The 14,236-nt window shown below is 50.9% G+C and overlaps 1 protein-coding gene across 3 annotated transcripts in view; it reads left to right on the top strand.

The window, feature by feature from the left end:
* Positions 1–1,278: 1,278 nt before the first annotated feature.
* The window catches only part of adamtsl3 (ADAMTS-like 3), a 32,418-nt gene continuing 19,460 nt past the window's right edge, over positions 1,279–14,236 (top strand). For all 3 annotated transcript variants that reach the window (XM_061808198.1, XM_061808197.1, XM_061808194.1), the window contains exons 1-2: positions 1,279–1,437; positions 13,472–13,591. In XM_061808198.1, coding sequence (XP_061664182.1) covers positions 1,381–1,437; positions 13,472–13,591 — 177 coding nt within the window. In that variant the 5' untranslated portion in view covers positions 1,279–1,380. The remainder of the gene's footprint in view (positions 1,438–13,471; positions 13,592–14,236) is intronic.

The following is a 14,236-nucleotide window of genomic DNA, read 5'->3' as shown; positions in this document are numbered from 1 at the left end:
GCTCTGTTTGGCCAAGGCCTCACGGCGAGACAACCAGGTTACTCACGTGGGGGGGGGGGGGGGGGGGTGTCTGACCTCTGAGGACCGTGTTTGGCTAGTAAAGCTACACACGCGCTCTACATACTGAAAATAAACTGCGGCACACGGGGAGAAGTAATCCACTTTTAAGCATTTCCAGTGGCTAAAAATAAAGCGGGCGACCCGGGAAAGGTGAAACTGATCCCACTTGGAACATGAGGATGTGGCTTAGCTCTCTCGCTGGCCTCAACTGGTCTCGATGTTTGGGGGCGTTGGAGGGTCAAAGTTCAAGACGGGAGCTTGGAAAAACAAGAACGGCGATTTGGGCCCGTTTTGAACGGCGGGGGGGGGGGGGGAGAATATACGAGCCCTTTGAGTTTTATCGCAAAGCTCGCGAATTATTAAAGCAGGTCGAGCTGACACACGACCACCTGCACGTGGGAGGGCCTCGTAAATTAAAAAAAAAAAAAAAAAACATTTCGCTTGAATTTCTGTGTGGAAAAAAAATGCCCTTATCGCCAACTGGACACAATATTAGGTACGTCTGGACCTTAACGCTTTTCTTTTAGCGATGCCAGAAAACGCAACAAGTTGACACAATCGTGTATTCTGGTAAAGTAGCGTGAGGGGAAAATTGGAAACCAAATTTCCCCTGACACAACTTTCATCCTTGGGTTCTCAGTTTTGGCATCTAGAAGCGGAAACTATCCTCGGTTATTTGCTGAAAAACTAGCCGAATCGCTCCTTATGTGCTCAGGTCAAAAATGGTGTCACCGCTTTGCCTCATGGGAGGGGGGGGGGGGAAGTAATTTGCTACCATCTTGTGACACACGTAAAACAAACTTTTCTTTGTGATCTTTTTTTAAAAAAAATATTATCTATTTTAACAACAAAATCAAAAACATCTCAAAGAAGTAGCCGTTTCTGTCGCTCATTTTGCCAGGAATAGGAGGCAGGTGGTGTGGCCGGAGGGGGGGGGGGGGGACGTGATTTGGACCTGTCAGTGCGGAAGTTCCGCAGCCCAGGAGCATGTTTCTTTAAGAGCCCCCCCCCCCGTTCCCCTTCCACCCTCCCCCCAGTTCTGGACGCACGACTGGCACCCAAGCGCAAATTTAGCGGCAACGTGTTCACAACCGGGAGCAACATATCTGGAAACGTGACATCACATGTCTCGCGACGCCGTTTCGGCTCCGAGCTGCGCTGAGTCACCCCACCCGGTCGCCACCCCCTCCCTCCCGCCTCCGCCCCTCTCCCACGCCCCCCCCCCCCGCCCTCCACGCTGTCCCACAAACACACGAGCGGAGCGAAAGGGAAGCGCTCGCTTGTCTCCGTTCGGTGCGCCAACGCCGAATTCGGGGAGAGATGACGGGGGGCCGCTGGGCCGCGACTGGACTGCTTCTGTTGGCTGTTTGGGTCAAGGTAAGGTTCGAGATACTTCCGCGGGTGCACGTCTGCAGTCGGTCGGGTCTTTCTCGTGACAAGTTGCTTTCAGCCTTGCAAAGTGGGGATCACCTCGATATAGACAGCGCACGCAATGGATAAAGCAAAAAAAAAAAATAAAATAAAATAAAAATAAAAAAAATAAAATCATAGTCACATTTGTAATTACGCTTAAAAGAAAAATTCGAGTTACGGCGCAAGAAGTGACCCAGAATATTCAGGAAAGTCGCAAGTTAAAGTATGAAAATACTGAAACATGATGATGGCTTTAGGTGCGCAATGGCGTGCCCCAGGGATAGTACCCTTTCAAAACGCGGGTGTCAAACTCAAGGCCGGGGGGCCAGCTTTGGCCCGCGGCGTGATTTTTTGTGGCCCGCGGAGGCGAGTCACGTGCGTCAAACTCCGTGATTCCTGGGCCGGAATTTCAAATTGTCATATCGTTTTTGATGACATTGAGATATTGTAAGCGTTTTTTTTTTTTGTCCGACCAAAGATCAGCAGTGCTTGAAAAACCATTCCAAAACCAATTCCAAAACCAGTTCATAGATTTGATGCGTAAATACAATAGTTGCAACTTCCCTCCGAGGGAACCCCGAACCACAATGTGGCCCGTGACAAAAAAATCAGTTTCTAAGGCCCAAAATAAATGGCCCGTGACAAAAAAATCAGTTTCTAAGGCCCAAAATAAACGGGTATATTTTGGGCCTTAGAACTGGTTCTGTAGATTGCACTTTGAGGGGACAGGAATGCTCCCCCACCCCATAATTCTCTTTTGTGACAGTGGCAGAGGGGGGGACAGCAAAAACATGACAAGCATGTGTGCGAGGGGAGCACGAGTCAGCGCAATCGCTGGGCACCGCGGCGACCCGTTCGCTTCACTTCAGACGGAGAGGATCGACAAGCTGTCCCGGGCCACGCTCGGGTCGGGGTCTCAGTGGGTCTATTCTGCCGAAGAAGAATGGCGCTCTATACTTGTGTGTTTGGGTCTTTGGAGGTCCTCCTCCGTGTGATTTGGGTGTGTGGGCCAAGTGGCCTGCGGCTCGGACCCGAAACGGAATAGACCTTCCTTTGTGGGGGGACGTAATGGCATACCTTAAGTCTCAGGGGTGTCGGACTCATTTTTGTCGCAGGCCAGATTGTCGTGACAGTCCCCCCCCCGACGACTGTGAAGGCATAGAAATCCTTAATGGCCTCATCGTATTTACACAGAACTAGTTTTGGAATCTGAAATCCAGGGTCGCGGGTTTTGTAACACAAAAATGCTTCAAATAGCTCAATGTTCTCATTTATAATATGTGACGCTTTGAAATTTTGGAACAGATTTTCACAAGAATCACGGACGTTGACGCGTGAGTTGCCTTGGCGGGCCACATAAAATCACGTGGCGGGCCGGACCTGGCCCCCGGGCCTCGTCTTTGACACCTGCGCCTGAAGTGATTCTCGGAGGGCTCTGGAGCCATTCCGGAAATCTACACGAAAAAAGAAATCGCCAACTGGCTTCTTCACGGCGACTGCGCAACATTTCAACAATTTCTCTTGGGTGTCCCGGTGCCGGCCGGGCCCGCCACAATTGCGTTTAATGATCCTGCTGGAATTTCACAAGGAAGCGAGTTCGCAAGCAGCAACAAATTGTTTTGTTGATTCAAGGAAATGGCCCCACTTAACGTTTGAACGCAGCCTCCCGCGGACAGACACGCAAAGTCGATGGCCGGGATCCAGTCGGGGGTGAAGTCTTGTAAATGGTCCCGAGTGAGCGGCAACATCTCGCGGTTGACCCAGCGCCCCCCTTCGCCCCCCCCCCCCCGCTCGATTGCGTGGTCACAAAAAACGCAGAGAATGTCCGTTTAGATTTTGACGGGGGGGGGGGGGGCTTTGTTGTGTGAAGGAGTGGGAAGCGAATTAATGCGGAGAACCACGGTCCCGGTCGGGCCATCTGGCCCCCGTGACGGACGGATGGATGGAGCAATATTTTGGAGTGCGTTAACAAGAACCGCTGTTTTCGGTTCCGCAACAAAAGCCTTCATTCTCATCTCATTGTTCCCATCTGGTCTTCATCTCTGGACCCGGCGGCTGCCGAGTGTGGCACCGCTGAAAAAAAAAAAAAAAAATGCGCGCGTGTGTAACGTCAAGCCGAATTCGAGCGGGACGGTACGGAACCTTTTTTTTTTTTTTGTTCCACAGTCTTGCCGAAGGTGCGCCAGGGGTGCCGCTGTTCCAAATCGGGATTGTATTGCGTCGTTATTACACGTTACAACATCTATCTTCATACGCTACAATGCTGCTTTTATTGATTTCAATTCGTTAAGACGGGGAGAGTCGATACACGAGTCGACGCAGTTATGAGCTCGCTAGCGGGAAAACAAATCAAACTTGATTTGGGACATTTGTGACATTTCATCTGGGAAAAGGGAGGTGTGCTGATTTTGGGGGGTAAAATAAAAAAAAAAAAATCAATACTCAAATGGTAAAAGTTGAGGAAGTTTCCTTTCATAGGGAGAATGCGTCCATCCATCCGTCGCCTGAGCCGCTTATCCTCGCAAGGGTTGCGGGATAAAACTCGCAAATGAAGATTTACTTAATACCGTGCATTGCCAAGGGGCCGCCAGTAGATGGCGACCTTACAGCAGAGGGGCCCGCATCCTGGTGTCCACGGTAGTGTGATTTGTGCAGGTGGTTGCCCCCCCTCCCCCCGCCCCCTCCATTCCCGTCATCTCTAGTTTCTCCTTCCTCTGGAGCCTCTTGTGAGCGTGCTTGGTTCTCACCATCCAGGCTCTGAAAAATGTTGCACTCCTCCATCTGCCTCCCGAGCGCTGTTGATTTATTCCCGTTTGTTTATCCCGCAGCGTCGTCATCTGCTCGGCATATTTTTCACGAGCGCATCGTCATCCCCTCGCACGTTGAGCTCCGCAAGGCCCGGCCGCGGGCTTGACCTCAGATCCCTTCGCGGGGCGGGACCTGCGGCGGGGGGAGTGCTTGGGATCGGCGCTAACGAGAGGGCAGGTCTCGACTCTGGCCCCGACTCCCCGTACCCAGCATCCCCCTGGGGTGACTTCTAATTAGAGGGGAGCGGAGGTAGGAGGTGTGTCTGCTCTTCAAGTGTTGAAAAGGTACTTGGGAGGGTTGTAAAAACTGGAGGAAGAGGCCCCGTTTGACACTTCAGAGGGCATGACGGGGGGAGGGGGGGATGATTGGATGAAAAGCTCAGTGTTGAAAGAGGCGCAAGATGAAGGGGAGGGTTTGTTTTCATTTCTGGGGGGGGGGGGGTAGCTCAATCTAGCGCTAGCAAGATTGTTTTCGCGTGACTGCTTGAGTAGCGCGTCGTGTCGCCAATAGAGGACGAATTTGTGACAGCGGCGGTGTCACAGGTGTTCTCCGATCTTTGTTCCTGATCCAGTTGTTCCCTAAACGGGTTGCCGCACGGATGGAGAAGCAACGGAAGGAAAGCAAGTTTGGCACCAGTTTGAACGGAGTGAGGAAGGGAAAGTTCGTCGTCTGACCCTTTTCGGTTTCCCAGATCCGACTCCGAAATGTGTCGGGAATGACAAAACCTGTTGGAGTGTGACGTCATCACCGGCCGACGATTTGGCCCTACCGTAGCCCTTTGACGCTAGCGCGCAGGTGTCAAAGCCAAGGCCCCCGGGGTCGGATCCGGCCTGCCGCGTGATTTTTTTGTTTTTGGGTGCCCCGAAAAGGCAAATCGTCTGTCAGCGTCCACGATTCTTGTGAAAGTCTGTCCCAACATGTTAATTTGTCACATATCATAAACGATAACTCTGCGATCTAAAAATCATAAACAACGTGACAAGTGACGGATAGCTTGAGCTGCTGTGGACGACGGTGTTAAATTCGATGTGCTACTCCGGGATCGCCTCCCTTCCTGTTGTTGACGAGAAGAAAAGAACACAAAACTGACCTATTTCATATTTTATTGACCTTAGTAATCTCTGCAAAGTCAAAAAATGTACGTGCCGTCCATGTTTTTCAGCATTTCGCCTAAATGTAACAACGCTCCATCCGGGGGCCAGTCTGTCATAACACAGAGTGGCAAACAATTGTTTAACGGTTATTTTGCCAGTGTAGGGAGGAAGGAATGTGTGATTTAATTCTGACTGACAAAGCAGGAATGTTTCCACTTGCAAAAAAAAAAAAAAAAAAAGTATTCGCAGCGCAATAGCTGCCCTGCGTGCGTCGTCCTGAACGTGTGTGTGTGTGCGCGTGCCAGTGTTTTTGATGAGTAGGAGTTGCGTTTCTGCAACAAGATGTAAATCGTTACATGATCGGCATTTTGCCAAGTTGTTGTAGTCAACGATATATGTATATTTTTATTATCTATCCATCAATCTTCTTCGGCTTATCTGAGGTCAGGAGATGGTGGCTGCGGGTGTGGGGTGGGACCCCCAGACTTCCCTTTCCCTATCCCGAGGCGTTCCCGCGCCGGCCGAGAGACGCGGGGCGTCCCCTGGGTCTCTTTTTGGTGGGACGTGCCCGGAACACCTCACCTGAGGTGGATCACCTCATCCGGCTCCTCTCGATGCGGAGGAGCAGCGACTCGACTCCCGGATGAACGGGCTTCTCGCCCGATCTGAAAAGGAGAAAGGAAACACATTTCTTGTGTCCGCGATCTTGTTCCTTCGGTCCTGACGCAAAGCTCTTGACCGTAGGTGAGGCGAACCTCGCCTTTCGACTGAAATTCTCCTTTATCACGACGGACCGTATCACTCCAGACGCTGCTCCTCACGAATAAGACCCCAAGATACTTGAAGTCCTCCGCTTCGGGCGGGATCTCATCCCCGACCCGGAGAGGGAACGCTACCGTTTTCGGACCGAGGACCACGGTCTCCGATTTGGAGGTGCCGATTTTCATCTCAGCGAACCGCTCCGGTGAGCGCTGGGCGATCGCAGCTCGGTGAAGCCAACAGAAGCGCGTCGTTCACAAAAGCAGAGATGCAATTCCGAGGTGACCGCACCTGACCCCCGCTAGGCGTCGGCTGTGCCGAGAAATTCTGTCCATAAATGTTATGAACACAATCAGACAGCCTCGGCAGAGTCGAACCATCGCTGGAACTTACGGCCGCCGACGCGAACCGAACTCGGACGCCGGATGTACTGGGACTAAAAAGCTCCTCGTAGCCCCGTCAGGGAGTCCTGCGCACCACGCCCCCGCAGTCCCCCGCACAAGACGCGGGCAAATTCCTTCTCCGAGTCCACAAAGCGGCCGATCTCCCGTGCAGCCTCGAGTCCTCTGCTGAGGGCGTTGGAGCTGGTCCGGTATTCCACGGCCAGACCGCTGTAGGCTAGGATCCTCCCGAATCGGAGATTTGACGTTCCGACTTGTCGTTGAACGTATCGTGATGGTATCGAGCTATATCGCCGCTATTTTATGTTCTTTATTTCCACGATATTAATGTGGTTTTGCACATAAAAAGCCAAAGAATTGTGTTTTCCTTGAGCTCGGCGCTAATATTCAACTGCCGTTACGTAATTGCAAGAAAAAGTGAGTGCAAAACATGTTAATTAGCAGCAAAATCCTGGCAGCCGGCAACGCGTAAATTTATCTGGCAGGCGGATTTTTGCACACACCAGTACCAGAATTTATGACTTTTTCCCCGACGCCAGCGAGTGCGCTACCTCGTTAATGAATAATGATTACCCGCTTGCTGTTAATATTGCGACACATGCTTGCAATTGCTGTGGCTAGTGCGCGGCGACTTTATTGCAGCGGGGTGGGGTGGGGGGGCGGGGGGTGTGTGAGTATTTTTCCGACAACCGCGCTTAAGCTTTCACGCGGCCCGTGCGGCTCGGCGATATACTGTACATGAAAGACCGCCTCTCACAAAATGTACAGTGAGGGTATGTTTTTTATTAAATCAAGGAAGGGATCACGTTTCTTGGTGGGTACGCGAGTTCTCCTTTGTTCGATGCCACCGCGCGTACTCGTGGCGCACCCGACAACCCGAGGACATTCTTACGTATTTTTCCATTTCTGGACGTTTTCAAGCGTGTGACACAAGCAGCGCGCAGATGTATTTATGTCCTATATCCTGGTTTCGTTTCATCATCCCGAGCCGCTCCCTTTTCCTGGAACTAATCGATTTCTGGTTTTCTGCGGCCCGCTGGTCGGACTCTCGGAACGGATGGCTGCCGCTTCTTTTGCGGGCACCGCGGAGTCGAAGAAAGGTCACAGAGAGCAAAATGATTTCCTCTTAGAGAGTGAAAAGGATAGGGATGTTATTTCCCCCCCCCCTCCCCCCCCCATTAACATTCCATGCCAGATTGTCAGGTTGAGGCGATATTGAAAGTCGTTGCTGTGCCCCCAGCGGCTTTGACTTGTGGACCCTCGGTGAACCTGCATGCCCAAATAACCTCGATGACGCAAGAGAATCAGAGCAGATCCAGCACTTGGGTCTCATCAGTTTCAGGCACACCCAGCTGCTGTCATCGTTCCCTCCATTTGTAAGGCCTTCTGTACTTCTGTCTTCGTGGAATGTGGACAAGGACAAGACTGATCTTTTCTTCGGTGGGATAGGTTCTGCCCTCGTCAAAAACTGTTGTCATAAACCGCGAGCGCGATGACCCGAAAAGCCAAAGTATGAACGCAAACACAGTGGCCGTTTCGGCACCCGCGATCGTCTTTCAATACGCCCTCCTAAACGTACTGCCGTGTCACGTCGACTCTATTGGAACTAAATCTAGACCGTTGTAGGGAGGGATTAGTCGGATCTTACCTCGTCAGAAACTTCAGCTTCCTTGATCGCGACTTCTTCATGTTGTCGGTCTATCGCCATTCTCAAACCTTTACCTGTACAGTTGCCAAACAAAGGACTCGGGGAAGTAGTCCCGTAAGACCACGGCCTTTTAAGTGGCGTCAGGTCAAGTTACAAGAGTCTGGCAACCACCATCGCTTCCTCCTTCCCACCTCGCGCGTCAAGATTAACGGTGTGCTCGGCACATCTGCACCTGCCCAAGGCATCACGTTTAAAGGGCGGGGAAGGGTCCTGCTGATTCTTGGTGAGAATTCGGGCGACGCGTCGAGGACATTCAATTTTATCTGTCATCCGAATCGCTTGGCACTTGGCACGTTTGTTCCAAACTCTGACCTTTTTTGAGTATTTTTCTCAAGCAGGACTTTCCCCGGATGTTTTCAGATATGACCGGTCGAGACCTTCACTCTGGTCCTCTAAGGTATTGTGTTTTTATAGTTTTGTTTTATAAATGTTGCTGTTTTTCTGGCGGGGAGTCACGTTTAAGCGGTTCTCCTTGTTCAAAACACCAACTGGCAGAAAGGATGTGGGCAAAAACTACACATCTGCTAGACAGAACTAGAGAGGATGGGGCAATGGACTCTCCGCCACCCAGTCTCTCGCAGACCCGCGGCTGTCGTGTCCTTGAGCAAGACACTAACACCCTGAAGTACTTTCCGGCTGCTTGAGTAGCCTCCTGGTCCAGTATGCGCTGCGATCAAGTCCACTGCTGTGATGAGTCAAATCCAGAGTGAGAAACCAACAAGAACAACGAGAAATCTTTGCAGATATGCGCGACAAATAATAATCATTATTTTTCTGTACATCTTAAGGGCGCCGCACTCCAACCGGTGAGCTCTTTCGTGAGTTTAACCCGTCTGTCTTTTTGACGGGGCGATGGCGGGGTTCGGACGGCCCGGGGATTCTTCAGCACGCTTGTTCTGTAGCTTCGCCAGACGTTGGCAAACCCTGCCAAACCATCGAGATGCGGTCCAGCTGTGCAAACACGGCCTTGTTGCTGAACACGCTCGCGTTTAAGAAATCCAATTATTTAGCTAGCCTGACGAGCATATATCGCACATATCCGGCCGCCGTGCTCAGAACACGAGCCGCTCGGCCGGCCGGAGCGAGCCCGACAAATACGCACCAGTGTTCTCGTCTACGTTTCTTGCGGTCGTTACGGCTTCCCCCCGACATGTTCGAGCTTGCCGCATTTTTTTGTCGTTGTTTTTACCCACTTTCCTTGAAAAGCAAAAGCTCAAAGTGACCGCGTCGAGTTGAGCGTGGCAGATTTTGCTGCCGGCTAAAGAAGTTTGGGAAAACTCGGCGGTAGAAATTTCTTGGCCCTGACGCGCTTTGAACAGATTGCATTTTCTCCTTCGTGGTCCTTGCTTGAAAGCGCCGCGATTTCATTTCCTGCGTTTGAGTGCGGTCGTGATCCGGGCCAAATGTTCTGTTCTTTGTCTAGTTCAAAGAAAACAACTGTCGCTGCATCGGTCTTCTGGGAGGTCTGGCATGGGCAGCTCGCACGTATTTGAAAAGGGAGTTCTGTGTTTGGGGAACCGCCGCGAAGACTTGCGTTGCGATGCCACGTTTCTTACGGCCTCAAAGGGATAAAATGAAATCGATCGATCGCAATTGAGCGTGTTCTCGACTGCGAGTAGTCGAGCGTGGTTCCTCGCTCAAGGTAACATTTTCAAAGTGGGACTTTATTAGCGTTATCTCTTAGGCCAGCATGAGTACCTCCTACTCGTGTGGTTCCCCATTTAAATGGAAACTTTTCACCTTCGAGTGTTGGACGTCACGAGCAAATTGTTGTCACAAGTCGCGGAACCTTGCGCCACCCGGCGGATCGATTGAAATCCCTCCAAAAATCTTTCATCGCCTCATCATATTTACATCCGGAATTTATGAAGTACGTTTGGAATCCCAAATCAAGGGTCATGTGTTTTTTTTTTTTTTTTTTTTTACAACCACCGTTCATGTTTGACAACCCAAAAATACAGTATATGTGACAATTTTCAATGTTGGTACAGATTTTCACAAGAATCGCAGAAGTTGACAGATGATTGGCCTTCGCGGGCCACACCAAAATCATTGAGTGGGCCGGATCTGTCCCCCGGGGCTCGAGTTTGACACCTGCGGTGTAGCGCGGTGCATTTTCGTGGTTACGGTAAGGAGGTTATCCGTGAAGCCTTGCTCATTTTTAATTTGGCGTTGGCGTTAGACACTAGAAAACGTGTGATTATTACATTTTGGCACTGAAGGAAAAAAAATGAAAACGCAATAATATTCCTCCAGCTTCTCAAACCTCCGAGAGCAGTTCAAAACATTACGTTTCGCTTAGGCAAACGCGTGCAACTCGGTGCTTTTATTTTTTAATTGAAATGATTTGCGGCAGTTGTTGCGCAATATCCGGGAACAGATGCCCTTGCAAGTTGTTGCATCATCACAGCGAATTGGCTCCACGGAATCGTCATTTGATTTGATCTTCATAGCTCAGATTTCCAAAGTCCTTCATCTCTGTCCTCTTATGTTCAAATGACTAACATTGAGAAATCCTGCTTGGCCAGAAGCGAAACGACGCATTCGCCAATCTGCTTTTGGACCCGAGGACAGATGGATCACTTGGGGAGGGGGAGGGGGACAAACCCGGGATTGTCAACCCTCGCTCGCTTGAGTTTCACATTCTTACGTAATCTCCCGGCTGCGTTACATGTTGCAATCGGCTAAATGCGGGCCCAAGGCCATCAATCACGGCTGGAGTCAGCAGTCGGGAAAACGAGTGGCTTTTTTTTTCTTCTTCTCTTTTTTCATCTTTAAGTGGGTGTGATGGAGGATGAATTCTGGGTGGACGTTCGCGCCGGAGTCCAAATGAAGCCTCCTGGCTGCGTCGTTGCGTCTCCCCGGTCTAAAGCGAGTAACCCGAAGAAATGTAATTAGCGTCCGTGAATCTATGACGCCTCTTTAATGACGAGGTAACGTTAGTCGCTCTAATTGTCGGTCCCATCTTTGAGCGGAAGCGCTCTCGGGAAATGACGATGCCTCCGCTGACATCACCGTGGGAACCTGTCAGGCTTCCCACTGCCGATGTGCACTTTGAGCACCGAAGGGGCCGGAGGTGTCAATTTCCTCTCCGAAAGCCCTTCCACCCAACCGTTTCTGGGACTCCGGCCGTTTTGGGTTTTCGATCGGGCGCTTATTAACTTTGCTGCCGTTTTGCGAGCTGTCGAAGCTCATTAAAAGCCTCCGCGTTAAATATTAAAGCGGGACAACCGCACCGCGTCTGGTGCGGAGATGAATGCGAGCGGTAAATCTATTTTGGTCATTTGACATTTTCCCTCAGTCCCTAATTTCTGTTTGCATTGTCCCGCCGTGTAATCGGCCCACGACCGCACAAGCGGTCGGCAGGTGGGCTCCGCCTCGGAGGAATTATGCAATTTGCTTACGTTACAACTCTCTTCTGGTCAAAATTTTCAGGTTGCAGTCAGTTTTTGCCGGGTCCGGCGCGATGAACCGTGATTTATAGGAAAGCAAGGGCACAGCCGCTATGAACATTAGAGCGTTCGCTCCCGGTCCCGAAAGACCAAGAGATAGTTGAAGAAAAAATGGCTGCCGACGGCTATTTATAAAAAAAAAAAAAAAAGATGGATGCTGTAACATTTGTAAGATGAGTTATCCAGGTCCATTTTTAACCCCTTGCCTGGATCTTCCCATCCGAGCTCCTCCCGAAGGTTTTTGATGAGTTTGAGGAATGGATCGTCACATTTGCTCTTGCAAAGTGGGATTCGTCGAAGGAAATTCTGGCATATGGATTTTGACGGATTTGAGGATTTGTAAGGCAATTAAAACAATCCATCAGGAAGCGGAGAACGTGATGAAAGCGCTGGTTCGGTTTCTTAGGAATCCTCTGCGAAACGGGGGAAATTGTAGCCAGGAGTGTTCGAGCCAAGACTCTGTCATGGCTTTTATGACTCCTCGCTGTCGCAAAATTTACAGAGTAGCTACAGGCGATTGTTAGCACGTAATAGTCCCGGCGTCGATGAGTCGAAAAATATCCTATTTGGACCGGGACCAGTCCTGGCAAAAGTCTTCAGATAAGAGAGAAAACGGTCCTTTTGTTTCCTCTGACTCGTCGAAGCTGGCACAATGTCAATGAAATAACATAAAACTGCCGTCGATTGACCCGGCGTGCTTCCCCGCACACCACTTTGAAAGAATCCTACCGGCCTCAGACGTTAATGACACGTTGACCCGGTTGTCGGCTTTACTTTCTTCACTTGCTCGATGTCACGCCGAAACAAATATTTTAGCCTGTGTCAATACCTGCTGGACGAGTGCCCGTTTTCTTAACCCCGTGTCAAGTTTTAGCCGATTCTCTTCCTCTCGACCGTTGCCACGTTCGTGACATCATGGGGCGGAGCTTCGGAACTGCGACGACGGTCTGTTCCGGGACTTGAGGGATTCCAGGGGTTGTTTATTTTCGATTGTCAGCTCGGGTGGAACGCTGGATCCTTCGGCCGAGGTTTCGTGTCGCACCAGTATTTTGATCAAGCGTTCTCATGTTGGTCATTTGCGTTCCCGCGCTACGGTCGGTCCATTAAATGCGCATTGATACGTTGTGCGGGGGTCTTTAAACTCTTGACACCAGTTGAGGAACTTGCAGTTGAGTCACGCTAGTCGCTTTTCTCACGTGTATAAAGTGGATTTTAGTGGTTTTCAAATCTGACTGGCATGCCTCCAACGGAGTCGTTTTGCCGGTGGCTAAGAGTCATCAGCATTCGGGGGTTTAATAGATTCGCCCCAAACATTCCTTACGCAAAATTCGATCCAGCCAAATAATTTTACCGCGGAACTTCTGAAATCCGGACTACTCGTGAGCCGACGGACGCAGACCAGACACCTGTGATGGTGTTTCAGGGGGTTTTGTTCATCAGGTGTCCCCGCGTCATTGATGGGTGTTTCTAATCCCCCGGAGAGCAGCTGCGGGCTCCCCGTTCTGGGGATCCTTGAGAATGCGGGTCCTACTGCGTTGCTAACGGGCCCTGTCCGACATTCCTCCCGCCTGTCCCCACCGCACGAGATTGGATACGAGCTTATGTTCGAATCCGTCACATCCTTCCCGCTTTTCGCCTGGCGAGAAGGACTGAAATGACTGCAAACGCGTGTGGAGATGCTCACGCCTGAACGGACTGTGCCAATGATTTTTGCCCGCGTGTGCATTTATCTTGTGGCGCCGTTGGCACACCGATGACGGAATCGCTTGTTTCCAGGTCGACTACGTGAGGGCCAACGACGGAGATGCAGTGTTCATCCGGGAGTTCGCCCTGATCCGACAGGAAAACCTCTCGGAGGACCTTGTCCACGAAACCAGCCAAAAACCCGAGGACCCGGTAAGCCATTTTTAATTCCACGTCGGGATGATTTGTGTACATTCCTTAATAATTCCTGCGGAAATGAAGCCGCGTCCCTTGGAAGCAAAAAACTGCCAATAAATCAAACGTGTTTACGCGTGGCAGGATTCTGCCTGCTAATTATGCGAATGGGACGCCTCGGTGCAGTCGCGGGCGGTTTGATATAAAACAGTGCGGCGGACGCAAATATGCGCTCGCAGTTCTGACTTCAACCGGCTGAATACGGTGAACCCGCGCTCGGACCGAGCCCCGCCGTGAATGGCGGAACTCTGCGAGCAACGGACGCCCGGGGTGTGCAGCGCAAGCCGGTCGGAACATTTTCTTTTCTGTACTTTATGGTGTCCTCTGTTTTTAAGTCAAACGAGTTAATTTTCTGTGAAAGACGCTGGTCGTGAGAAATTTTTGCGGGTTTGGATGGGCGAACAGATGAAAAGCAAATGAGACTTCTTAGGCCTCGTGTGTCACGCTAGCACGTCTTAAGACGAGGAGGCCCCAGACTCCCGGGAGCCATATTTGTGATTCCTTTCAGCACTCGCTTGGTCTGGGGCTCGGCGTTCCGTGTTGGATCTCGGTTCAATATTGAGCTTGATTTGCGGCCAAGATAAACGCGGCTTAATTAGCCGG

Source organism: Syngnathoides biaculeatus, chromosome 21, assembly GCF_019802595.1.
Source record: "Syngnathoides biaculeatus isolate LvHL_M chromosome 21, ASM1980259v1, whole genome shotgun sequence".
Lineage (NCBI taxonomy): Eukaryota > Metazoa > Chordata > Actinopteri > Syngnathiformes > Syngnathidae > Syngnathoides > Syngnathoides biaculeatus.
The sequence above is the reverse complement of the archived record's forward strand: the minus strand, read 5'-3'. Positions and strand labels throughout refer to the sequence as shown.